We start from the raw sequence: 25,118 nt of genomic DNA, 5'->3' as shown, positions 1-25,118 counted from the left end.
CAGATGTCTCGATTGTTTCATAGAGAAGCTATTGGAGACATGGATTATAGTGTTTTTCTTCAAGAAGACACAGTTTCCTTTTATATGTAAAAACTTAATGGATTGTTAAAGATTGGTAAAATAAAAAAATCCAAACATTAAGAACATATCTTCCTGAGCAATGTTTGAAGCTGGGCACTAATATCTACCTCTTGTTTGACAGGAATATAAAGTCTCCAGCTTTGAGCAAAGGCTGATTAGTGAAATTGAATACAGGCTGGAGAGATCTCCTGTGGAAGAATCAGATGACGAAGTGCAACATGGAGATGAACCTATGGATAACAGTATGTCACCATATTTTGAGATAAAGCTGAAACACTACAAAATCTTTGAGGGAATGCCAGTCACATTTACATGCAAAGTGGCAGGAAATCCAAAGCCAAAGGTAAGAAAAGACAGTAAATATTTCTAGAATTCCTCTGAAGAGTTCTATGTTGGTCTTTTACCATCAGGCTCTGGACTCTATGGGCTGTATTTTACAGGAACAGGAGATATTCACACTTGACAAGAAAGATGCCTATCTGGCATAAACTGCCAAATCTCTTTTGGCATAACTGGAGTTATTCAGTGAAAATCTAGTAAAAAATGCTACTATGAGGCTTCTGCTCTCAGTTACTCCCTCCTGAGAGTTTTTCTCAATTATTTTACCTGGAAGGAGAGCTTCTGTCATTTTCAGAATTACCTCCGGGGTACACTTGTGGCACAGAATGCAGTGCAGTGTTAGAAAGCCCCACATGAGGTGGCATAGGAGTCCCAAAAGCCACCTCATCTTGCTAGCATGGGTAATTACTTCAGGCATGGTAACATGCTAATGCAAAAATATGTGGGTTTTAGTTCAGAAGCCAGCATGGTATCTCTCATTCTTCAGCATCTACACACACTAACAAGACTGGATTTTACTGGAATGTAGAAGGCAGCGTAATAAAATACCATAAGCTCCCATATATCCCAACAGCAAGATGAGACATGATGGTGAGGTTTTAATGATGAACTTCTGAGGGAGGGTTGGGCTTGGGAAGCATTTCCTTGTAGCAAATGTAAAAGTACCAGCTGCATGATGTCAGTAGTCTGGAAGAATGCCCTCCTTGGATAGGTTGCATACAACTATTTCAAAAATTGCTTGGCAATCAACTGACTGATTATGCAGCAGGCAAACAGCAGCAGCTTCTTCAACTCCCCTGCCAAAGCCAGTGTCTTCCCTGTGAAGTTTTCGCAGCTCTCACTGTGACCTCTCATGGACAGCAGCTCTTATCTTCTTAGATAAGAGCTATGATGCCCTGTCTGATATATAAGACCTTCATGGAAGCACTCACAACCAAATCTCTCATCTAGTGTAAGTTTTATGGGTACTTAGGATTTCAAATAGAGAGAAATGCAACAGATTTTATATGCCAAATGATATATTTGTATGATACTGTACAAGCTGTTAATTTAAAAAAAAAAAAAAAGGACTTTATGAGGTAGCAGAGGAAGAACAACAGAGAACTAGGGCTACATCTACATCAGCAAGAAGTGAAGAGCAGAGGAAGAAAATCTCTAGAATGAGATATCCATCCCTACACACATCAGAAGGTTTTACTCCAGGCTAGCTCTAATCTCATCCCACAGACTGAGGCAGAATGCACACTAGATGAGTTCTTAGAGCACATTAGGCTTAGTTTCATATGAAAGGAATCCAGTTCTGTGCTTCAAGAGCACAGCATGATGTGAACCATTGCAAAGTAAGTGGGGTTGATCAGTATACTTATATCAAAAAAGCACTCATGCTTCAAACTGAAGATACACACACACAGAGAAGATAAATCCAGTCTGACTGAAACCAAACTTTTCACGTCTAGGATTACTTCTGAGATGACCATAGGTAAGAGTCTGTTGTGCTGAACAAGGGTGGAATGCAAATGGGTCTGTTGCTGACAGAAGTGCAGTGTGTGCAGAGATATTATTTCTGCCTGAGGCTTATGACTAACTTGCTAGATGACCTATTATGAGTCAGCCTTAGTCAACTTCACCATTCCCTAATTTCCACAGTTTCCAATTAAGGTGTAGTTTCTCTGTCTGATTTAAGACAGATGAAAGGGGATGTCTTCTTTCCCTCACTGGGCGATAAGGATTGCACGGCCAAGAAACCGCATTCCTAGCACTTCCCCTAAAGCATGCCCTTACAGAGGAGCATCTGATGTGAATGCCCTGTGATTCACAGCGATGTTCTGTTTTCCTGCAGTGTCAAAGCCTGCACATTAAGAAGTGATTTGCTCTTGCACCTGGAACTCTGGCCCTTTGTTTCATTCACTCGCAGATGCTTTGTGTAATTTGTTAAGTTGCTTGGGATGGAACCAATCTCAGTCCTCTTGTACGGCTGCTTGTTAGCCAGGCTTCACAAATGTCCAAGGCCCTGTCTCCCCCTCATCTGCCAGAGCATTCCAAGACAGCAGTTTTGAAAAGCTCAGTGGCTGAGGGCTGCCCTTCTGCTGTCATTTGTTGAAGCTGGAAGTGTTGCTTGTGAATAAATTTTTTACTCTGGCAAATGAAAAGCTGGAAATCATTTACTAACTTGAAGCTCCTCCCTTCTAAGTATTCTGTCAGGTCTGCCAAGGAATGGCTTTGGGAAGGACTGTAGTGTTTGTAAAATCTGGCATTCATTACAAGGGATTTTTCTAAGCGGAGTTATTGGCTTGATTATTTTTTTCCCCTGAACATGCCATGTAAATTGAATACTGATGTGCAAATTCTGTCTTCATATGTATGACTTTTTAAATCTGAGCCTACTCTTTGTTATAACCTTTGGTGTAATGTAAAACTATTTTCTCATTGAAATGAGAAAGCTGTGGGGCTACAGGAGGGACTATGGAATACTTCTTTTAAGGGATTATTTCTCCTCAGAATTAAGACAATGCCATACAAGAGTTTAATTGAGACACAAATGTTACATAAATCTCATACTGCTCACTCTTCACATGGCTGAATATAATTCTTGGTGATTAAAAATGCTTGTGCTGCTCAAGATCAACCCCCTCCCTTTGTACTGTGCATACCATTGTATTCCTAGTCATTACACACTGGTTTCTGAAAATCTGGTGCAAATAAAAGCAATGCAGATGCAGTGTTCAGTGCTTACGTAGTTTAATGGTACATTTATTGAAAGTTATCCTAGAAAGAAAATACTTCACTGCAAGGGCCATTGTCTCCTGCAGTGGTACTGTTTTACTTATTAACTCCATGTAAGATAAAGGTAATATTAAGAATTTATTACTCATATGGGATGCTAATGCTTTTAAACTTAGTTGATATAAGTTTTGGACAACATATACATGATGTTTGGCTAGCTGGTTCAGTTAATATTTGTGTGTATTTCCATGCATGTCTCCTGATATTTCTGATAAGTATACTGCTATTAAATAGTTACTACTTAATGCAGTAGATTTCCAAGCAACATTATGACACATGTAAAGCATGCAAGTTAAAACTCATTTTTTTGCAGCAATGTTGTTTTAACACCCATTAGCATGTGTATATAAGTGATCAAATATCTCTTACATCTCCAGTAAGTGCTCTGTCAGCAGACAAGAAGATGACTAAATCTTTTGTTCAGGCCACAGAGTCTCTGCAAGGCTGCTGACAGACAAAATGGGAAACAAGTATAACCAGCTACTGAGGAAATGAAATCATTTCAATTTACGCATAATGCTTGTTAATATAAAAATCATACACAATAATAAATTTTTAAGGAAAATTTCCACTGATTTTCACCAAAAAAAAACTCCATTGTTTTTTGTGAAATTCAAAAGTATACCCTTAACTTTGCCCCAAGTGAGTGAATGTCAAGCTTTGAAATGTTGGCACATATGAAGAACCCAGCAGATTAAGCTGTATCACGAATAAAATTGCACATTGCTCTGTCACTTCATTTTTTACTAGAGAGCCAGCACCCTTTCCTCACTCTTAAGACCTAAATTCCCACTTCAATAATGAGGCAGGGCAAAATGTGTGCGTTTTCCTCATGCTAAATAGTCCCAGCAGGACCAGGACAAATACAGTTGTACTTTGAATGAGTTGGCCTCCAATGGTGTAGGTATCTGCACAAGTAACTGTGGTGTAGGTATCTGCACAAACATCTCAAACACTGAACACAACTGATGTTGTGTGTAGTACACATTTCAGAAACGACAAGTAAATAATATTCTACTTAAATATGGGTTTGGGCAGCTGAGTACAACCTTCCTAGTATAACATTTTTCAGATATTCCTTTGTGTGTGTTCATGCATACACAACATTTACTTTTGATTCCAGCAGATATCAGTTTGGGATTTTACTTTATTATTATAATATTAAAAAAAAAAAAAAACCTGAAAGCTAGGTCAATTTTTTTTTTCCCTTCAAGTTTGAGGCACTAAAAGTACTTTTTTTTGGTGTGTAATTCATGGATTACTGTAAGATATTATCCTGCATACATCATTTTTTTTTGGCTCAAGTATATCTTGGGTCAGCCAGAGAATAAAATTATGTATCAAAAGTACTGGAAAAGCCCTGTGTTTGATAGCCAATGTAACTGTTCTGTGCAGCTTGGAACTGTACTGGTGTTGGCATGCAGTTATTAATGGATGTCGATGCGCTGCTTTGCTTTGAAGTATTTCCTATTACTTTGCAAAGCTGTTCACTTGTGTAACTGGCCTGTCACACCGGGGTGGGGGTGACATTGGTAGGTTCAGTCATGTCATTACACTGAGCTGGCCCCTCCATACACTGAGCTGCTCACTGCCAGCGGGAGCAGCTCTATCCCCTCTGGCATTTTGATCCAGTCCAGTCAGCGTTATGGATGAGACAAAACGGATGTTTCAACAGTGAGATCATTGCTTCTATTTTATTCATCACTGAATTAATTAAGCCTATCATTATCTTGGGTTTTTTTATTTATGTTTTTATTTTTTGAAAAGAGGGCAAAAGCATTCTCAAGGTTTTTCTGCAGCTTCTTCAGATTTAAGCAAAATAAATGTAAAATTAGTAATCTCTGAAATCAGTAATCTCTTCTTTAGTTGCACGTTTAGTTGCAGTTCTTGAAATGCTCAGCCCTTATGCACCTGTATGTTTTGTTGGAAATCGTTCAGGCTGTTGTTTCTCTTTGGACCACTGATAATCTTGTAGCTGTTAGTGAAAGTGACTCATAGAATGAGGAGTTAGTAGTTTTCTTTTACTACTTACCAGAGAGTTTTTTCAGCAGTTAATTTCGTTAGTGCTATTAAATGAGAAATTGTGGCAATGAGCACCCACCTCTTACCAGTTGTGCTTTGTTTTTTTTTTCCTGCAGATTTATTGGTTTAAAGATGGGAAGCAAATTTCTAAACGAAGCGATCACTACCGAATTCAAAGAGAACCTGATGGAACTTGCTCACTGCATACTGCAGCCTCCACCCTGGATGATGATGGGAATTACACTATTATGGCTGCTAACCCACAGGTAAATGAAGATTTGGCTCCAGAGTAAACATCCTTCTGGACATAAATCTTCAGAAAACTATCTCATCTCACATATGCATGATTTAATTAAATGATGAAGTCACCGTAAAGTATGTAAATTAGATTTCTGTTTTCATCTTGCATCAGTAGGGTGGGACCTTTCTATCTCCAAGAGATTAGGAATTTGACAGTAGTTTTTTTTTCCTATGGTTTGAGGTTTTAGGGGGAGGGGTATCATTTTTTAATTACTCTTATACTAGTTGTTTCAGCTGATATCTCAGTATTCTAACTAAGCACGGATAGCACATATATAAAAAGGGAGAAAAAGACCCAGTTTACCAGCAGAAGTAACCCAGTCCAGAGATGTAACTTTCTCTTGTTCACCCTACTCACTGACTGAGGCCTATTTTTTTTTAAATGAGTGGCAGTATATCACACCTCAACATGCTTACATTAGGCAGATTGCAAGTTTCTAAGGCAAAAAAAAAATCTAGCACTCTTATGTAGCAGTCCTGTGTTGATCTTAAACAGTGCTTTTCTGAAATACAAGAGTGTTACTGATTTAGCAATGCCATCTTTTCTTTGCAGATTTAATACAAGGGTTGAGGTACACAGCAAAAACCCACTAGTTCATTAGACATAGCCAAATTTACAGGTCACTCATCCTATGGAAGCAGCTTTTTCAATCCACTTTTCCTACACCACAGCAAATTGCGGGTAAAGAGTTGCATGTGTGAAACCAAAGCAGTAACATAACTTTTGGGATGTAATGAATTATTTTCTTCTGTAGTGCCAAATATCTTGCCAAGACTAGGCCTGCAAGGAGAATCACACTGTAGAATAACAAACTGTATCACTGAGACAGAGTTTAATCTAAGCGGGAGTGTTGTGCTCTGTTATGCACGTTGCTAGGTTACTCAGCATGACGCTGCCATTTTTGTCTCACTCTTCAGCTTGTCAGTCCTGCTCATACTGCAGAGGGCTTTTGAATATAAAGGGTTGTATACACAGGCAACACACAGAGAGCAGCTTTGGGGTAGATTCTATTAACGGCAGTGCTTAAATATAGGTCGTTTAATTGTTATTTTTACATTTATAAGTAAAAGAAATATTAATGAAATAGCGTAAAGCCATGGAATTGTTCAAGCTGGGAGCTTTTACACCTAACAATGTATTTATACATTGTTACAATACTTGGTACCATTTAAACAGTGACATTTCACAACAGGTTTAAAAATATATGCATGCTCAAGGTAAGAAATGTTCCTGTTCATCTTCCTTTAAGTGTTGTCTCAGTGCATGCACAGAGTTTCACTGTGTAGTGTTACTGTGTGATCCAAAGTCTTAAAGAACTTGATGAACAAATTGCTTTTGTGTTTGGGCACTGTACTCTGTCCCTGAATATTTACAGCCTACTTTGGAGCATTTGTTGTTCTGGATAATGCTCATTCAATGACACAACTGTGACCCAGGTTACCAGTTCTGGTCATTGATGGCACTGTTTTGTTAGTGGGTTTTTGGATGTACTAAAATGAGCTGGATTAGCATGGTGGAAAAGCAGCTTTGTTAAATGATAAAATACTTGTGCTTATGCCTCTTTCCCCTCTTTGGAGAAGAACCAGAAGTATCCTCCTTTTTACAGTGTAATTCCCAAGCAAACATACTTATCTCTTCCACTATTTGCTTGCTTTTACTATGCATTTAACAGTACAATGGAGGCAGAGAAGGGCTGTGAGTTAATGTGCTAGCTTTTCACACTCAAAGATCTGAATTCCAATTATTTTAAGTCATCCTGAGTGGAAATAATTTTGGCAAAGTCTTCTCAATTCTAATGGAAAGTCGTCCACATCTCAAAGCTCTCACAAACTTAAGCAAATTTGGCAACCCTTCCCTAAGAATGCAAAGTACGCAAATATAAGGGAGCTCACATCAGAACTCTGATGGACTGGTAGATATTTGCTAGACTGTTGCTGTGTTTGGTCATTGCTATTGGAATCACCAAACTCTAAAGCAAAAGATGCGTTCTCAGCTGATAGAAATTGGTTTTATTAAAGCAAAGGATTCAGTTCATTAAAGCTCTGCCAGTCCATGCCACCTCATGACCTGGGCTAACATAATAGGATTTATGTGTGTAGAATGCCTTGTTGATAGACCCTGGAGTTTGTCCATGGTAGTTAACAGGGCAGGCCCCATTGCCCACGGCATAAAGTGCAGTGAGCTGGAATTAAAGTTCTGACACACCACTGGGGTTTGCTGTAAAATTTGCCATAGAAGTTATTCCAGAGCAAATGGACCCTGGGCCTAGACAAACACAAAACCTTGCCTGGTTTAGGCCTTTAGTTAGAGATTATATCCCTTAACTGAGCTCTTTCTATGCACTGTATGGGCTCACATTGAGTTATTTTTCACCTTCTTTCTTTTTATCTCATTTCCTCTGCTTCTTTACATTACACACCCACAGTCCTCAGGCTGGAGTTCCCTTAGTTTCTAGAACATCATCTCATGAATTACTTCCCACTCATTGCTTCCATCATCTTCATCCTATGACTTTTCCGAAATCTTCGGCTTCCTGCTTAATCTTCCCTATCCAAATTCCTTATTGCCCTTTGTGTTTCCCTTTGTGACACCATCATGTACTGAGATATGCAGAAATGATCCCAAACTATGTGTATTCATCACCTGCCAAAAAATATCAATATGTAGTGGTACCCAAAATAGAAATTCATTTGTTCCAGATGTCTTCAATGGTCTTGTAACATAATGGGGAAAATAAAGCTTTTACATAAGGAATTGCTGTGGGTCTTGCACAATGGCTTATTTTAATGCAGGGATTTTACTTGTGGACTAAATGGGTCATGGGAATAGAAGTGGGACACAGACTTCATTTCTAAGTGAACACAAAAGTTGTTGCTATTTGAAGGCTGCTTGTGAGCCTGGTGAAATTGTTTTTTGATGGGCTTTGGACAGTTCTTAAAGAACTGCTATTTGCAGCCCTGCAAGAACTGTGATAAAAATATTTGTCACTTTTATGCTGGCAGACCTGAGTGTGGAGCTCACAGCTTAGAGCTGAAATACACTGCAAAGCTGATGTGGATGTTGCTTCACTAATACCAGCCCAGTTATTTATTAGGACCATCAGATGCTTTTACCCCTAACAGGGCAGTCCTATCCCAAATCTGTTAGGACTAGTACTTGTGGTGGAGAACCTGTCTTCTAAAACACAAAGTGAAAGAAAAAAGGGGGCCAAATACACCAGAGCCATGTTTTATTTATCATTCATTGAAAATAACCTGAATTATCACCAATGTCCATCAGCACAGCTGTGCCTTTCAGTGCAATTCCTCAAACCAGATTCACTCTGCAGAGAGGACCTGTTAAGTACCTGTCATATTCTTTTTGCTTTCACGTTAATGAGGGGTTTTTTTTGAGTTTTGGGCCCAGCAGATCAAGTAGATCAATCCACTTTGGAGGCAGCAACTCTCTTGTTAACTGCCAGCACTCACCATGGGCCATCTTCAGGACCTTGAACTTGTCATTCTGCCCACTGGCCAAACACAGAGGAAACCTCCTGCCCACATCAGTAACAGTCAGTAAGAACTTGGAACTTGATTGCCAGTGGTATGAACAGTCTTTAAAAAAAAAAAACAAAACATGAATGTATTATAGTCACAGCCATTCCAGTCTGTTCTGTGTTAGATTGGAAGCTGATAAAATGGGTAGGAAAAGAAAAAAGAACAGATCAGGTTGAACATTTATTATTACATATTTTAAGTCTTTTAATATTTCTTCTCTCTATCATCCTAACAGGGCAGAGTAAGTTGCACGGGCAGGCTGATGGTTCAAGCTGTAAATCAAAGAGGCCGCAGTCCTTGGTCACCTTCAGGTCAGCCTCACATAAGAAGGTATTTGATGCCTTTTTTTTTTTTTTTCTTTTAATAATATGGATTTTGCAAAATAACTATGGTAAGGTAAAGAATGTGAGGTAAGCAGGTAAGTTAAAAGCGTGGAATTCAGGAAGAAATGTGACCTTTGCTGTATGAAAATTGCTGCAGAACTTGCACACTCAGAAGTATAAGCAACCTCTGAAATGACATGACTTTTAAATATCTTTAAATTTCCCTGTCTCCTCCTCCTTTCTCTGTGGTATTCACTAGTTCTCTGTACCTCAAATTACACTATCAGCTGTTGGGAAGGCTCTTGTCACTTAGGCTTTTTAAAAACATTTCATGTGATTAGGATTCTGACAGGAACCTCCATCTTCTGCAGCTTCTATTAAGTGTTCATTTAATAACTGCATGCCAAAGAGGTTTATCAGATTTACATTAGAAATATTTTAGAATTTCAGTATTTAATATTTCAGTTCAGGTTCTTATAAGGAATTATGAGTCAGAAATAAAGTATTAAACTTATCTTTGGTGAGTTTACAATTATTCCCATACGAAGCTATGGGTTATGTTTTTGGACCATAGAAGGGAATTTTCCCTTCAAATATTTTTTTTTCTTTGCCCAAAGCATTTATGAGGCTGTTTAGCTCTGCTTAGACAGCTTAAGATGATAGAAAAAAAAGTTGATTTTGGTTACCAGATCTGTTTCAAGGCAGTGTGAGGGCTCTGGTTTCTGGATTCTGCTGGAATAAGGCATGTGTTTTGCTTAATGCTTCCAACAGCCATAGAATCTCAATACTGCCCAACTAATACACAGAGTACATGTAATTACACAGTCAGAGTACAACCAGGAAAGGATTTCTGTAACAGTTAGTACTGGTATATAATGTACTAGTACAGTTAGTACTAGTATATACTGTAGAAGTGCTGCATGTAAAACAGGCTCTCTTCCCCCCTTTGGTAGCTATGAAGTATTAGGAAGTGAGGCTGGTTGGTTAAAAGATCTTGTCGGTCTTATTCCTGCATGGAACAAACTGCAACCCTGAAAGCATTTCCCAGCATTTCTCTGAGATGGCCACCAACTCCATCTGCAGTGTGTCACCTTGTGTTAAGCCCAAAGCTCAGAGTGCCTCTGGAGGGGAATATCCTGCCAGGCTGCACTGTGAGAACAGCAGAGAAAAGGCTGGGACCACTTGGTGTAGCCTCTCCAGTCACTAATGTACTTAGCACCTTCAGGTAATGGGTAAAAATGGAAAGTCCACGTTAACCTCTGAAGGGAAAAGCTGCCATGAAGAAACAGGTTTCAGCTGAATAAGTCAGTGCACACGGGGTGACAAAGGAGAAAGACCTTTAAAAGCAAAGACGATGGGAAGGTAGGTAGGGAGTGAAAGCATCAAGCAGCTGTCACTCCTGCAGCTTCCTGAAGGACAAAATGTGTGTGTCTCTCTTTTTGTGAGGGACAGAACCCTCCGGTAATAATACAGGAGGCTCTTTTCAATCTCTCCAAATGAATTCAAATTCCAAGGCCACTTCTGGCTGGTATTTTATTTCCTAGTGGAGACAGGCACTCAAACAGCCACTATTCCTTTGGATTGGGTGTCCAGTGAGTAATGAATTAGAAATAAGAGATTTCTTTAGAGCAGTTTAATTAAAATTAGGGCAATTATTGGGGATTCTTATTTTCTGTAAAACAACCATGTGAAGGGCTTATCCCATTATCATTGCTCTGGAAAAGCAGTTTATGTAAGCATTCAGCACAGAATCTCTGTTTAGTAACAGTTGTTACTACGCCCACCAGAGGGTTCACCCAAGACTGATAAAATGGGAGAACATAAAACCTTCCTAAGACAGACTCCTGCCACTGGCTTTTCTGATGTAGTATCCCACGTTACTGTTCCCCCATATACTGTGGTATTTGTCATATCTATTGCCATTGACTTTTGATAAGTAATATTCCTATGGCACTACAATATTATTTCTATAAGATTTTCTGCTTGAGAGTAACAAAACCATTTGTTTGCTTCTTTTATTACAAGTGTAATTATTAGCTTAATGAACTTTATGACTTGTTACGCTGTTGACAGGCTTTTTCCTGAAATATATTTAATCTCTTACAGAATGTGTTCCGGCGGAACTCTGGGGTTTTATTTCACTCTTAATGTATTTTTCTGAAATTTGCTTAGCTGATAAACATCAGTTTCTTAGTATCACTTCATTTGGGTGGCCACTTTTGAATTTTCTAATGTGTACAAAGCTTGGACTCAATCCCTTAGATGACAAGGTGCTCAACATTGTGTCACCTAAGCATGGCAGCCAAAGTCCAAAATAAATCATAAAATACATGAGATTTAAAGAAGATTTAAAACCTAAACATTCCTATCACCCTGCTTTCAATTGGGAGATTAATTTGAACTTAATCTCCTTTATTCCAAATTAGTGGTCATTACCATATGGTCAGTGATAAAGTCTTTTTCATCTTCTTACTCAATGAAATTCCCAGAGCATTGTATTGTACCAACCCGTGGAGTCTCCCCTGGACACATTTAGTACATGATGTCAGTTCTGCTGAAACTAATCTCTGCAATGTGATGGCCACATTGCAACTCTGAAGAGCCCACAATGAACCCAAGTTATTCCAGTCTTTTGCAATTTGTCATTCTTAGACATCTGAAGCTACTTGGCTCTACTCATTTCATTATTTGTTTAAAACCATAAAATGTTTTAGAATTGAAATGACCCTAGTTTCACCTCTCAAGGCAAAGGCTTAAAAAAGAGTCTGTGATTTTAGGGTAAACTTAACAAAGAGGTAGAAAACATCTGTGTTCACAAATTCTTAACTTCTTTGCTTTCCATTTTATTTGACATAAATTCTCCCCATACACACCTCCCAGTTTTGACCAGTGCTGCCTTTTCCTGCAGCTGCAGCAGTGAGACGCTGGCTTTCACAGTTCTTTGGTGCCAGTTCACCTGTTTGGCTCAGCTTCGCAGAACGGTACAAAGCATCAGTTACTCATACCTTGTTGGCATCTTACCAACAGGATGCTTATCAATAATGCGGAAACAGATTTTGCTCAAGTTGCTTGCACTGTGCTAGATACCTTACTTGATACTTACCTCACTTGACTAGATACCTTAATTTCTAGTTGGTCTTGCAGAACTGATTACCAAACAATTTCAGTACACCTTTTCCTTATTGCTCTCCATCTTCCATCCCATCTACCTGCACAAGGCATCTATGTCTCTAAAACTTATCAGGAGCTCACCAATTAAAGCCTGGAGCTGCTTATGAGCTACAATGTTGGACCTACTGAGGTAGCTTTAGACATGTTCAAGTGGCAAAAACTATGAGCTGCTCCAGACATGGATTTAGGCACCTGAAGAGTGTGAGCTCTCAGTGTGTGCAGGGATGTCACTCTGTGTTCCCATTTCAATATCCACTCCTACATTATTAAGCAGTATTGACTGGATATCTACACAAGCCCCCCCAGCCCCTCCATTTGCCTTTAGTTATAGCTGTCGGATAACTGTGATGATCATTAAAAAGTCAACATTGAGCTATTAATAAGAGAATACCATAGCACAGGTGATGCCTGGCCAATCCAAACACAGCAATAGCAGAGAAAAGGGCAACAACAGAGCAGGGCGAAATAAATCAAATTCAAGCAACTCTAATTAACTGCAGCCTCAGTGGAGCAGAGCGTGCAGCTGGAGTGTTTGTCTTCCATGCAGTAGAACAGCATCTTGTTTTCCAAGTGTAACCATTGAGGGTTTTAGGCTCTTTTTTAGTAAGAATTATGTCAACTTGGAGAAATGACCTTGGGCAGTAGAAAATGCATATGGACACCTGTACTGTAGCATGGACACTGCAAACAGCAGCCAAAACAGAAACACTGGCAAAAGTTAACAGGATGTGGGATTCAAAGAAGAGACTTTCACTGTAATGTGTCATTGATAAAAGAGGTCTTTGGAGGACATTTGAATAGCTCCTCTTCTTTACACAGGATGTCACTGTAGGCAGCAGCTGGCTCCAGAATGGAGCCCACTGGAACTGATCAGGCAAGGACAAAAATGGACATAAAATTTTGTTTCAATATTCTTTGATTACTAAATCATTAAATCACACAAATGGAATAATCTAATTTCAATAGAAACAAAAATCTAGTTAAATGAGGAATCACTTAAAAAAAGATTTGATGGATTAGATTAAAAGGGAAGAATAGCCAATGCTGAAAATGGATTAAATGATATGGAAGCTTAAGGTGATTGATACTGTGTATGGGGACAGGAGTTATTTTTCTTTCCTTTTTATTATTTATCAAACTGTTTATGGTACCTTTTATATAAAAAAAAAAAAAAAACAAAAAAAAAAAAACAAAAAACTAGCAAACAAAGTTATTTGCCCTATTTCTCACAATTGAAATTCTCATTGTTTCAATTCCACAGTTTGGTGGCATTGAAAATATTCAAGAGTATCTCATACAAAAAAATGTGTTAAATGAGGAATAAATATATCCACAACAATTCAATACACAAAATTTTCTGTACAGTCTTCACTAGTGCAGAACAAGAGAAGATAAGTCTTATGTGAAAGGTCTCTTGTCAATTGAGATGAGTTAGCTTTTAGCTGCTGTTATTTGCTGAAAGGGAACCATGATTAATGAACCGTCCATGTACTTTCTATGTAATCAGCAGCAGTGAGGGGATTAAATACACAGGACACTAGAAATGGGGAACTGAAGCTACATGTCAAGGCTTGCCAACTTGTTTTATTTGTATTTCAGTGATTTAAAGACTAAACAAAAATACTATCATTCATAAAATTAATTAATATTACAAGCTATTATTCTGTAGCAATATTGCTTTATAGGTCATAGTTTGTCACAAGATGGGAATTAAATGAAAGTAATTAAATAACCGCAGTGTCATAATTAACGCAGTCTGGGCCAAATGCTACTAGTGCATGTGTGTAAATATGGGGTGATTATGGTACAGGTTAAAGAAATGGTATAAAATTCAAACCAGTCTTCTATGTGATTATGGTTCTGATTTAGCAGAGAAAAAAAATAATTTACGTTTATTTCATGTTATTTTAAGACCACGATCTCGATCAAGGGACAGTGGTGATGAAAATGAACCAATTCAGGAACGATTCTTCCGGCCTCATTTTCTGCAGGCTCCTGGAGACCTGACTGTTCAAGAAGGAAAACTATGCAGGATGGACTGCAAGGCAAGTGTCATGCAAAGGGTAGCAGCAGCCTTTTGATAACATCAGCTGACTCAAAAACCACATTGGTTTCTTTTCAAAGCAATTTTGCCTATTGGCAGTTTCGGTGCCTGTTAGCAGGGTAATTAATCTTATTGCTTATGAGTGAGTAAGTGGACAATAAAAGTTTCCCTCCCCTCCAATGAAAGTGCTTCAGGCAAATCTTAGAGCTCACAGTAAACTGATTTATAGAATTCAGCTATGCTGGGGTGTGGAGGGAAGCAGCACACACTATAAAGACAATGTGTTTCTACATTTTAAGTCTTTACTACTTGAGTTTTGAACCCCTGTTAAAAGTTTCAAACAGTATAAACCTGATTTATGACTCTGCTGAGCAGAAATAATTCAGGCTTGGGTGACTTCTGTTTACTTTATGCTGACCTATTTGTGAGAAGCTGTTTGCTCTGAAGGAGTCCCCACAGCAAGTGGCATAGCTTTCAAGAGTGCAAGACTTGTCCACACAGACCAAGCATTAATTAGTGCAGATGGTGCTGTCACTAGGGCATACCTCAGTGGAATGCAACTTCAGAGGTCAGTAGTTAGTCAGCTAACATCTTTTTGTCTGCAAGTTTTCCAATAAGAAGTTAATCTAGAAAGAAGTATCTTCTCATTCCACCTGAAGAACAAACAATAAAAAAGACAAAAGGTGTCACCCTACCTTTTGTTTTGCAATGTATTATTATTTAGCTTCTAGCCTATCTACACACTGATCTTTTTTCAGTCGCACCCATAAGACATCATGGAATTTAGGGAGTTGGCCAGAAAGTTAAGTAAATGACTACAACTGACTCAGTGTGAGAATCAGGACAGAATTAGATCTTTAAATCTTCTGGTACACTTGCAGTAGCAAACCAAACCAAACTTCCCTGAAGAAACAAGTCAGGACTCCTCTAGTGTTTCATGTGGCTAAAACAATTTCCCACTGTTCTTTTTACACTCAAGGTTAGTGGATTACCAACTCCAGACTTAAGCTGGCAACTTAATGGCAGACCAATTCGCCCTGACAGCTCTCACAAAATGTTGGTGCGTGAGAACGGGGTGCACTCCTTGATCATAGAACCAGTCACATCCAGAGATGCTGGAATCTACACATGCATTGCCAGCAATCGAGCTGGTGAAAATTCATTCAGCCTGGAGCTCACTGTTGCAGGTAACATCTTCATGCTAAGCTTTCAGACTGAGTGCTGCCAGGATAGCATGAAAAAAGGCATCGTGAATGATGTCAAATGACACGTTGAGGGGTGGAGGGTAAAAAAAGGAAACCTGGCAGTAACAGAAGTATGGTATATTTATAGGTGAGCTGTTCATGTTATGTTGTGGCATAAGTTGTCTGGCATTTAAATGTCTGTGCACACAGTTAAGAAAAGGGGGTCAGCCGCTGGCCTTGAGGCCACAAACCAGACTGTTTCCCTGGATGCTTCTTTGTAATGACAATCTGTGGAGACCCACGTCTACCCCTGGGCAGCCAGTGGGAATGCCTTGTGCGTCTCACAGCACATCAGACTAAAGCCAATGCAAACTTCTGGTAGAGCAGTTCCTTCTTCAGTCAAAAGTCCATGCTTTTGTGGAATATGGGGGAGCACTTTTTACCAAGCATAGTGCAGCCAGTTTATCTAGTTGTCATGCTCTACGTTTCAATTATTTTACGAAATAATCAGCTTTTTAGCACTCACTTTTTCCCCTATTAAAATAATGATGGGATTGTTTTCTTTAGAGGAACCAGGGCTGAACTTCACGATTAATGAAGACAACACTTAGGTTTCCTGCCACTTAGGTCTTTCAGAATTGTTTTTTGCACACTGCTGAAAGAAAGGCTATGTTTTCATAGACAAATGTCAATATAACTGCAATCTTTATTTTCACAGCTAAGGAAGTACAAAAAGCACCTGTGTTTATAGAGAAGCTACAAAACACAGGTGTGACTGAGGGATTCCCAGTGCGACTGGAGTGTCGAATCTCAGGGGAGCCATCTCCTCAGATATTTTGGAAGAAAGAGAATGAGTCACTCACATACAACACTGACCGAGTGAGGTTAGACTGACTTCGAATTACCTCCCCATATGTAACTTCAATGATGATTTATCCCGTAAAACCTAAAATAAAAACCTTAAAGGTCACATGAACACTTTGTGTAAAGGGCATCTCATAAATATTAACTAGTGATTGTAATAATTTATGATATTTGTTCAAACTTGCAGCCAGCCTAGTGGCTGAACCAGAAATAAAATGTTACTGATTTTCCATCATTAGACTTACACAACTACATTTGCACTCTAAGCAAGAGGAGAACGAGTTTTAATTTTCTTGAATCAAGACTACAGAAATTTGCTAGTGAAAATCAAGGTTCCAAAGGAACACTCTGTGCTTTTCAGCAGAAACTCTGATTCATAATTCTGCTGTACAGTTAAGCAACTAAGATTCAGTATTTTATATTTTAAGATCTTCCTTGAGTTTCTTTATCCTTTCCACAAAAAGTCTGGGTAAGATCTGGTGTTCCTGCTACTCCAGATGTCTTAATCCATAATCATGAAAGAAAAGTTACTTCATGTGTTTTTTCTTCTTAGTTTTCAATAGAGGATATTAAACTGACAAATTGTCACGCATACTCAAGGCTTTATTTTCTACTTGCTAAGTTCAGAGGAAGTTCCATTTTAATTAAAATTTTAATTAAAGTTAGACTATAATCAATCTGTAACTAAGATTGGGTCAGTTTACAATGCCATTTTAAAATAGCTTAAACTGGTTTGTGAATTAAATAGTAATTTTCTACTTTTCTTTTGATTAGCATGCACCAGGATAACTACGGCTACATTTGCCTGCTTATTCAGGGAGCTACAAAGGAGGATGCTGGCTGGTACACTGTTTCAGCTAAGAATGAGGCTGGGATTGTGTCTTGCACTGCCAGGTTGGATGTTTATAGTAAGTGGCTTCAATTTTCATGATCATATTAATCCCCCCAAATGCAACAGTTCTATAAGTTTTGGGTTGTTCACAGAATGGTTTACATTGGTCTCTCTTTCTTTTGTTTATAGTTTCTCCTCAATAGTAAACATCCACTTCAAGACAACAAATGCTCTGTCAAAGTATATTTCACCATCTTTCAGACACCTAAAGCAAAACAAGCTTGCATGCTTTCTGGTTTTGCTTTGTACATTAAATATAGCTAATTAACAACAGATAACGGCATGATCATATGATTTTTGTGGATCATTATTACTATTGTTTTGCTGGCACTTCCCTAACGTTTTGTATTCTTTTGTACATTAGTCTGTAATACACCTGTGACAGCTATCAAAAGCGTAGTAGATGTTTTTATGGCTTTCTGCTTAATTACTCAGTTTGTTCCAAAGCAGCCCCATACATAGTGAATGTTTTCTTAAAGAAGTGTCTCTTACCAGTCTTCTCACAGCAAGAATTAACTGGGAGGGGGAAGGGGAGAGACTGATAAAGGATGGTTTATGGGGTGGTGCTGGAAGTGGGAATTGTGAATAAGAGATTTGGCTCAGCATTCTTCAGTATACAAGGGGTGGCAATGGCAAGCAGATAGAATTTCCTTTTATATGCAACAACTAACCCTAGAACAGGCCTGTTACTATAATAGGAGTGCACAGAAACAACGTCTTTGCTGTCACCCTTCTCAGTGGCACAAGGAAATGTAGAAAACAATGCCAAAAAGTAACACAGACTGTTTTATTTATTTACCACATTGGAAGGTGAAACTAGATGCTGAGGAAAAAAAACCAAAAAACAACAATGCGAAGAAATGAAACAAATTTACCTTTGATATAATGGTTTCCTGCTTCTCAGAAATTACTATCTCCTTCACAAAGGGTTGACTGAGCATCTGGCACACTTAGGTGCACCGCTAAGGATGGCTAACACTTTTTCTTTCCTTTTTAATCTATAGCTCAGTGGCAACAACCCCCTCAGCAGACCAAGCCAAAGAAGGTGCGGCCCTCAGCCAGCCGATACGCTGCTCTCTGTGACCAAGGACTAGACATCAAAGCAGCTTTCCAGCCGGAAGCAAACCCAGTCCACCTGACGATGCAGCCTGGCCTGGTAGAGAGCGATGATCTGTAGATTCAACTGCCGCTTCCATCATTTACTTTCAAAGCAGAAACACTGAAAGCCATTGCCTTGACCAATGATACTCCTATGTCACTTTATGCAAGGGCAGACACCTTCATGTACAAAAGATAAACAACAAACACAGTAACCATATATTCCTTATTCATTATACCAAATTAGAAGAATAGGTAGATTATTAATAGAAATGTACACATTGCACAACAAATCACATTCACCAGTTCCTTAACCTATGTTGCTTCATAACCCTTTTCATAGAGGCCAAAATGCATCAGAGAGAAAGGTTTTTCACTACATATCTTCATAAGCAGTAAGTAGATGCTACACAGTCTTAATGGTGCAAGATGCTTTCTTCAAGGGTTATCAACAGTTCTAAAATGGCTACACACATTCTGACAGCTACAATGAACAAGTGCAATACTATAAGAATGAAACAGGAAGGGACAAGGAAAAGAAATGTAAGCAAATGCTGTATCTCTGCAAACTGCTTTCTATTCAACAATGAAAAAAAAATCTTTCTTTCAATGCTGTTAGTATGGACATCAACACCCTAACTTTCAATTAATTTGTGTTTTTCCTTTTTGCCATCTTGGAGGAGGCTTATTTACAAACATATAGCAATGGCAGTCTAAGCAGCAGTAATTTTACTTCTTCAGGACAACAAAGAAGAGTTGACACATAGCAACAATCTACTCCAGATTACACATTGGTAACTAGACGGGAAAAATGCTGATAGTATAAACCACTGCAGTGAGTTACTGCAAGGGGTGGGAGGGGGACTGGGCAAGAGGTTGAAACTCTGGATTTCTGGACAGCAGTGTGTAACCTTGTAATACTCCCATTCAAGATTCTGAAATTCTAAGGTGAGCTGAAAACTAGGGAGTGTATGTATAGAATGCCTGACTGTTTAAAGCTTGTGTAATATGTATGAGGATTTTAGAAATGTATAGTATGTGAAAAATGGATTGAAACTACAATATGGATTTAAGTGACAAGTCTACACCACAGGTGATAGGGTTGCAAATCTGAGGAAGTAGAAAATGAAGATAGGCAAAAAAATCCAATATGCTTTTTGTTTTTTCTTCTTAACATAACATGTCTCTGGTAGATTTTATTTTTTCCTTCTCCTGACTGCAAGCAAATGTCAACTCTTTTGAGGGGTAGAGTCTGTGCACCATAGGTGAAAAGCCTGAAGGCTACTTACAGAATGCAAGGCAAATCCACTAGGAAGTGGAGCCCCACTTAAGTCACACCCGACTAGGTAGTTTTAAATTAGAACCAAATGAATTTCAGTTGAATGGGAGGGAGAGAGAATGGATAGAAAAATTACTAGGCCTGACAAGGAAAATGAGTGTTTGATGGTACGAGCTACGATACTTTGCTAGGAAAGGAAAACACTGTATTCCTTATATGAAGCACATATATGGTATCTTTCATTATTTATAATAAAAGTGTTGAAATCTTTTATCTCAGTTCATTTATTCAGAAGTCTTGTACTTAGGGGTTTGTTTGTTGTTTTTTTTTAATTTTGTAATTGTGTACACCATATATTGCATTACTGCTATACGTGTATTGCTTTGTAAGTACACAAAGTTTGTTTTGTTTTTTAGTGACTAATAAACTTTAGCACACAAGGTAGTACTATTCTGGTGCAGGATATGACTAGCAATGGGGATGGTTAATCAAGAGTAACATCAGTCTGTCAGGTGGGAATAATCTGAATTTATTCTAGAAGTATGTCATATCTTTTGCCAAATTTTCCTCAACTGTGACATGCTAATTTACATTTTTGTTTAGCTCCACTAGCATTATTTTGCCACTTTTTATTTGTATTTATAAAAATGTATTATCATTACTTTGGACTGTTGTGCTGATATAATGTGGGTTTAGCATCAATAAATATTACACAAATAGAAAGTTTTCCTTCTGGTAAAGATTAATAACTGTTTAAGTACAAGCATTCAAGTGTAAAATATGGAAATTTTAAATATTATGAATACAGATTAAATTAGGCCTAAATGCAGCATCTAAAAACTATTAGAATTTATCAGAATAGTCTGCTTGTGACCTGGAGTCTTGTTTGAACAGAACAGAGGAACATTACTCATAAATTCTGAGAAACTTTTGCCAAATAGAAGAACTGGAAGATACTTTTTTTTTTAATAGGCCAGAAAATATGCAGGTCTGTTTTGTATTTGTAAATTTGCAATATGTCATCACTTACAACTGATTCTAAGCAAAAGACATGGTCTAAGCACTGGTAAGTTCATTTAAGAGCCTAACAGCAAGACAATATCAAAATTTTAAAAAAATAGTCAGATTTACTTAAAAATCCTGACTATTAATGAGTTTCTTCTTTTTTCAATGTGAAGATGCCAGGAAAGATGCAACATTATCCATTTTTTCTTTTGGGTTTACATTTCAAGCAGAGATCACTACGAACAGGCTTATGTCAGCAATTAAGTGAGCAGTGACATTAATGGTGATACTGCAACCGAAGTCACTGGAATTGTGTCTGCTCACACTACGTTTGGCTTTGGCTTGGGGACTAAAAAACTGAGACTTGTTGAAGATGAGGTCATCATCACTTTTTGCCTCTGTATATATGTACAGACACACTTAAGTAGTAAATCACATCTCTAAGCAGCAACATTGTTTTTATGAAAACATTCAGCTGTGCTGTTACTTAGTTACCGGGACTGTTTGGGCTTACAAAGTCAGAGATAGAAGCGTGGCATAAGCAAGTTAACTTCTCAAGCCAAAAAAGCAAAAATTCTTGGAAGCATCAAAGTAACTTTCAGAAGTTTAATCTCATTCCACATAGTCCAAAGATAGACAGTATGATCTGAGAGTGTAGTTCTGTCACTTTCTAAGACTAAAATAATGAGCCTTGACTTTTGCAAGACTTCCAGTTTAGGTATGGGAAGATTTAAAAATATTCAGGAAGCTGATCAGTCCAAGCACATTCACAGCAATCAGAGACTCAATGCAACAACCATCAGGATGACAACAGAAACCTGTGTAAAGAATACCAACAGTGAGGTACAAAATTCCACATGCATGAAGGTTGTTCCAGCTGGTGGTGTACCTTAGCACACAGTGCCTTTACCCTACAGCTTTAAGGCAACAGCAACGATTAGTTAACAAGCACAATTTGCTTCCACCACAGTTAACTGGCAGCTGGGGATGAAAACTAGTCCAGCTTGAAACCCCAGCTTATAAATCATTGTTTCTTTCTGTATCAACACTTTCAAGGTCTATTTTAATTTACTTAGGATGTATGCTAAGAAATGCCTTGATCCTCCACATCTGGACCACTACATCCTCACCTCTGCAAGTAGCCCAAAACAGATTTCATATCTAAGTACTTCATGAGGTCACATTATCCAGCATGCCATGATGCTGAGGGGATTAACTGCATGCTCGGACTGCATGACCCAGCTGCCAAACCCACACCGTGCACTATAGGTAAATTCATGCATAGACTAGAAATGCCTGCTTGTATTATGCATGTTAATTAACTCCCTCACCATTCAAATGTACATGCAAGGGGTAGAATTTGCTGACATTTATCTCATTCTCCTCAAGTAAAAGAAACAGCCTTCCCTCTGCACAGATTTTCTGTTTGAACAGAAATATGAGCACATGAAACACATCAGGCAGGATGGAAACACAGTTCCTGCCCCAAGGAATTTACAATGTATTCCAGACAGTACACAGTATTCTTTGACTTGTCTTAAAGCTTGCAACTCTAAATTCAAAATTAAGCCATTTTCCATTCTTTAACAGAAGTGATTAAAACGTAAAATTATCTTATACTGCATTGCATCTCTACTAAGACTGTGTTTGGAACATAATCTCAGTCCCATCTAGAGTAAAAAAGCCAGACTACGAGCAGCAGTACCTGTACAGTAATGATTTCAGCAGCCATACAGATGGAGATGAACTCCAGCACCACCTAGGAGAAATTTTGTGCTTTATAAAACAACTGCAGTGTAACAGGTAACCCTGGGGTCTGGCCAAGTCTTGTAACTGCTATCACTTTCTAGTTCTGTGGTAGCATAAATGGTCCAGAAACAGCTGCAGAACAAGAAAGCAGAAAAAAATAACAGTACCTGGCCATTGCACAGAGTGATTACAACACTTACAGAAGGAGCTCCGCAAATCTCATCACACCAAATGGATTATGGTAGGACTTTTCTCCTGTGTGTTTAACAACACAGTTTCAGGGAACCATATTGACAAGCTTTTTTGAACAACTCTAGGCCTAGACATAACAGAGTATTTGTACAGAACTGAGGCTACAATACCCAGACTGCCAAACAGGACCTTTCTGAGCTACTGCAAAAGGTGCTGAAAAGAAGATAAGACTGTCTATAGAACAGGAACGACATCTCTAATCTATTGCGAATTAAGGACCTCTCCCATGTTAATGTCCTGAAAATTATGGTGAACTATGAAATTACAGCTGCTCTCTGTTCTATATATGCATTCCAACAACAGAGCTACAAGAGCTTGCAAAGAATGGATGCAGTTCCAGTCTGCTGCTGGCAGGGACATCTCACCATCAAAAATCATACATGCACGCTAAATGATAGCTAAACAAAACACAAGAAATTACTACATTCCTTCTTTTCTCTGAAGTTGCAGGAAGTTTGCAGTAGAAATTTACCAACTATCTGAAAAACTAGGATAAAAGGTCATATTGAGAGGATCAGAATTAAAACACTGCAACTGAGACCTTTTAACAGGTCATCAGGATCCAGATGTTGACAATACAGCCTCCAGCACAGAGCTGGAACATGCAGTTTAGGGCATTCAGCATTAGAAATACAGAGCTGAGAGATCTGCAAGTCAGAATTCACAAAACATCAAACTGCTTCACTAACTTCATTAACAAGCTTCACCAATACCATATAATCACTTTGCAGTTATTCTTAACAAACTGTTCAAAATTTCAAACCCATCAGCATGCTACACATGCAAGGGCACCTCAGTACCATCAGCCAGCATCCTGGGAAATATTGAGGAACATCCACACAACTCCATTTGTTCAGTGACATCTGTCCCCACGCTCCCACTGACACTGCCCTAATGTGTGTATAATTGATACTAAGGAAGCTTTGGTGGCTTTGACTTGGGTGTTGTCTCACTGCATTTGATATAGACATATCCAAACTGGCAGTTTTGTTATATACCATGAACTAAACGTATCCCAGACCTTAACAGATATGAGCTGTTAATATAAAAAATAAAACCATAAAAATACCAGACCAGTTGTGATTATAGTCATGCTGATCTAAAGATGTCTGGCAAGGTACAGGTAGCATTCTTTTACTAACAGATGTATCTACAGCAAAAAGAAGCCTTTAGCATATGATCTGAAATTTAACACAATGTGTGTGTGAAAATCAAATATAACCTGGGACTTTGCAGAGTTCTTACTTCTTCAGACACTAAGCACACCCAAATGACTCCTCTCCACAACTACACTTGACCTGTCTTTTCAAACACTGATTAAATGAATCAAGTGGGTGCACTTGGCCTTGAAGAGTTCATTTTTCATTTGCTTTACTTAAATGAACTACACTGTTCTTCCAAAAAAATAAGTCGTATAATTGCAACAGGCAATATACATTTCAGGGTCATGTAATACAACCTCACATTATGCAACACATGAAAGTAGGAAAATTTGTCTTACAGCAATAAATAATCATTACAATGTATGTTTTAACTGTAGGTACTAATATAACAAAGAGATTTTGCAGGCTGGGATTAAGATATCCATTTCTTATCCAAATTTCACTGATTTCAGTATGAAATCCTTTCTATCTTTAAAAGCCTTACAACTCCCAGCAGCTCAAAATATATGGAACAGGATTTTACAAAACCAGTAACAGGGATGCCAGCCATCAGCTTTGCATCTACACAGGCAACTCCACTTCCCTAAAACAATACAGGTTTACTCACCAAGGCATTACCAATACAATAATGCATTAGGATAGACTGCCCTCAGGAGGCCACAGTGAAATCTCTTCATGGGATACAGCTCTCACTCACTCAGCATGCACCAACTCAGCCAACATTATATACTTCTGTTACCACACTCTGCAAAAGCTGTTCCCCACCAGAGCTCCTCCTTACAGCTGTAATATTTTTTAAAAATCCCAAACCAAAACCACCTCATGAATATTTTATGTGTCCTACTACAAACTTTTACTGATAATAATCACGGAATCACAGATGGCTTGGGTTGGAAGGAACCTTAAAGATGATCTAGTTCCAAACCCGCTGCCATAGGCAGGGACACCTCTCACTAGACCAGGTTGCTCAGAGCCCATCCAGCCCATCAACTGCAACAGATGGCTCAAGAGCAAGAAAAGACTGTTTGTGT

General features: G+C 38.5%; 1 protein-coding gene across 1 annotated transcript in view; it reads left to right on the top strand.

Annotated features, from left to right (window-relative positions):
• The window catches only part of PALLD (palladin, cytoskeletal associated protein), a 190,485-nt gene extending 169,840 nt beyond the window's left edge, over positions 1 to 20,645 (top strand). The window contains exons 16-23 of the mRNA XM_053940874.1: positions 203 to 424; positions 5,343 to 5,492; positions 9,299 to 9,393; positions 14,470 to 14,595; positions 15,574 to 15,788; positions 16,504 to 16,669; positions 17,424 to 17,557; positions 18,546 to 20,645. Of these exons, the coding sequence (XP_053796849.1) occupies positions 203 to 424; positions 5,343 to 5,492; positions 9,299 to 9,393; positions 14,470 to 14,595; positions 15,574 to 15,788; positions 16,504 to 16,669; positions 17,424 to 17,557; positions 18,546 to 18,718 (1,281 nt within the window). The 3' untranslated portion in view covers positions 18,719 to 20,645. The remainder of the gene's footprint in view (positions 1 to 202; positions 425 to 5,342; positions 5,493 to 9,298; positions 9,394 to 14,469; positions 14,596 to 15,573; positions 15,789 to 16,503; positions 16,670 to 17,423; positions 17,558 to 18,545) is intronic.
• Positions 20,646 to 25,118: the final 4,473 nt, after the last annotated feature.

Source organism: Vidua chalybeata, chromosome 4 (assembly GCF_026979565.1).
Source record: "Vidua chalybeata isolate OUT-0048 chromosome 4, bVidCha1 merged haplotype, whole genome shotgun sequence".
Classification (NCBI taxonomy): domain Eukaryota; kingdom Metazoa; phylum Chordata; class Aves; order Passeriformes; family Viduidae; genus Vidua; species Vidua chalybeata.
Note: the sequence above shows the minus strand (reverse complement) of the source record. Positions and strands in the feature narration are given on the sequence as shown.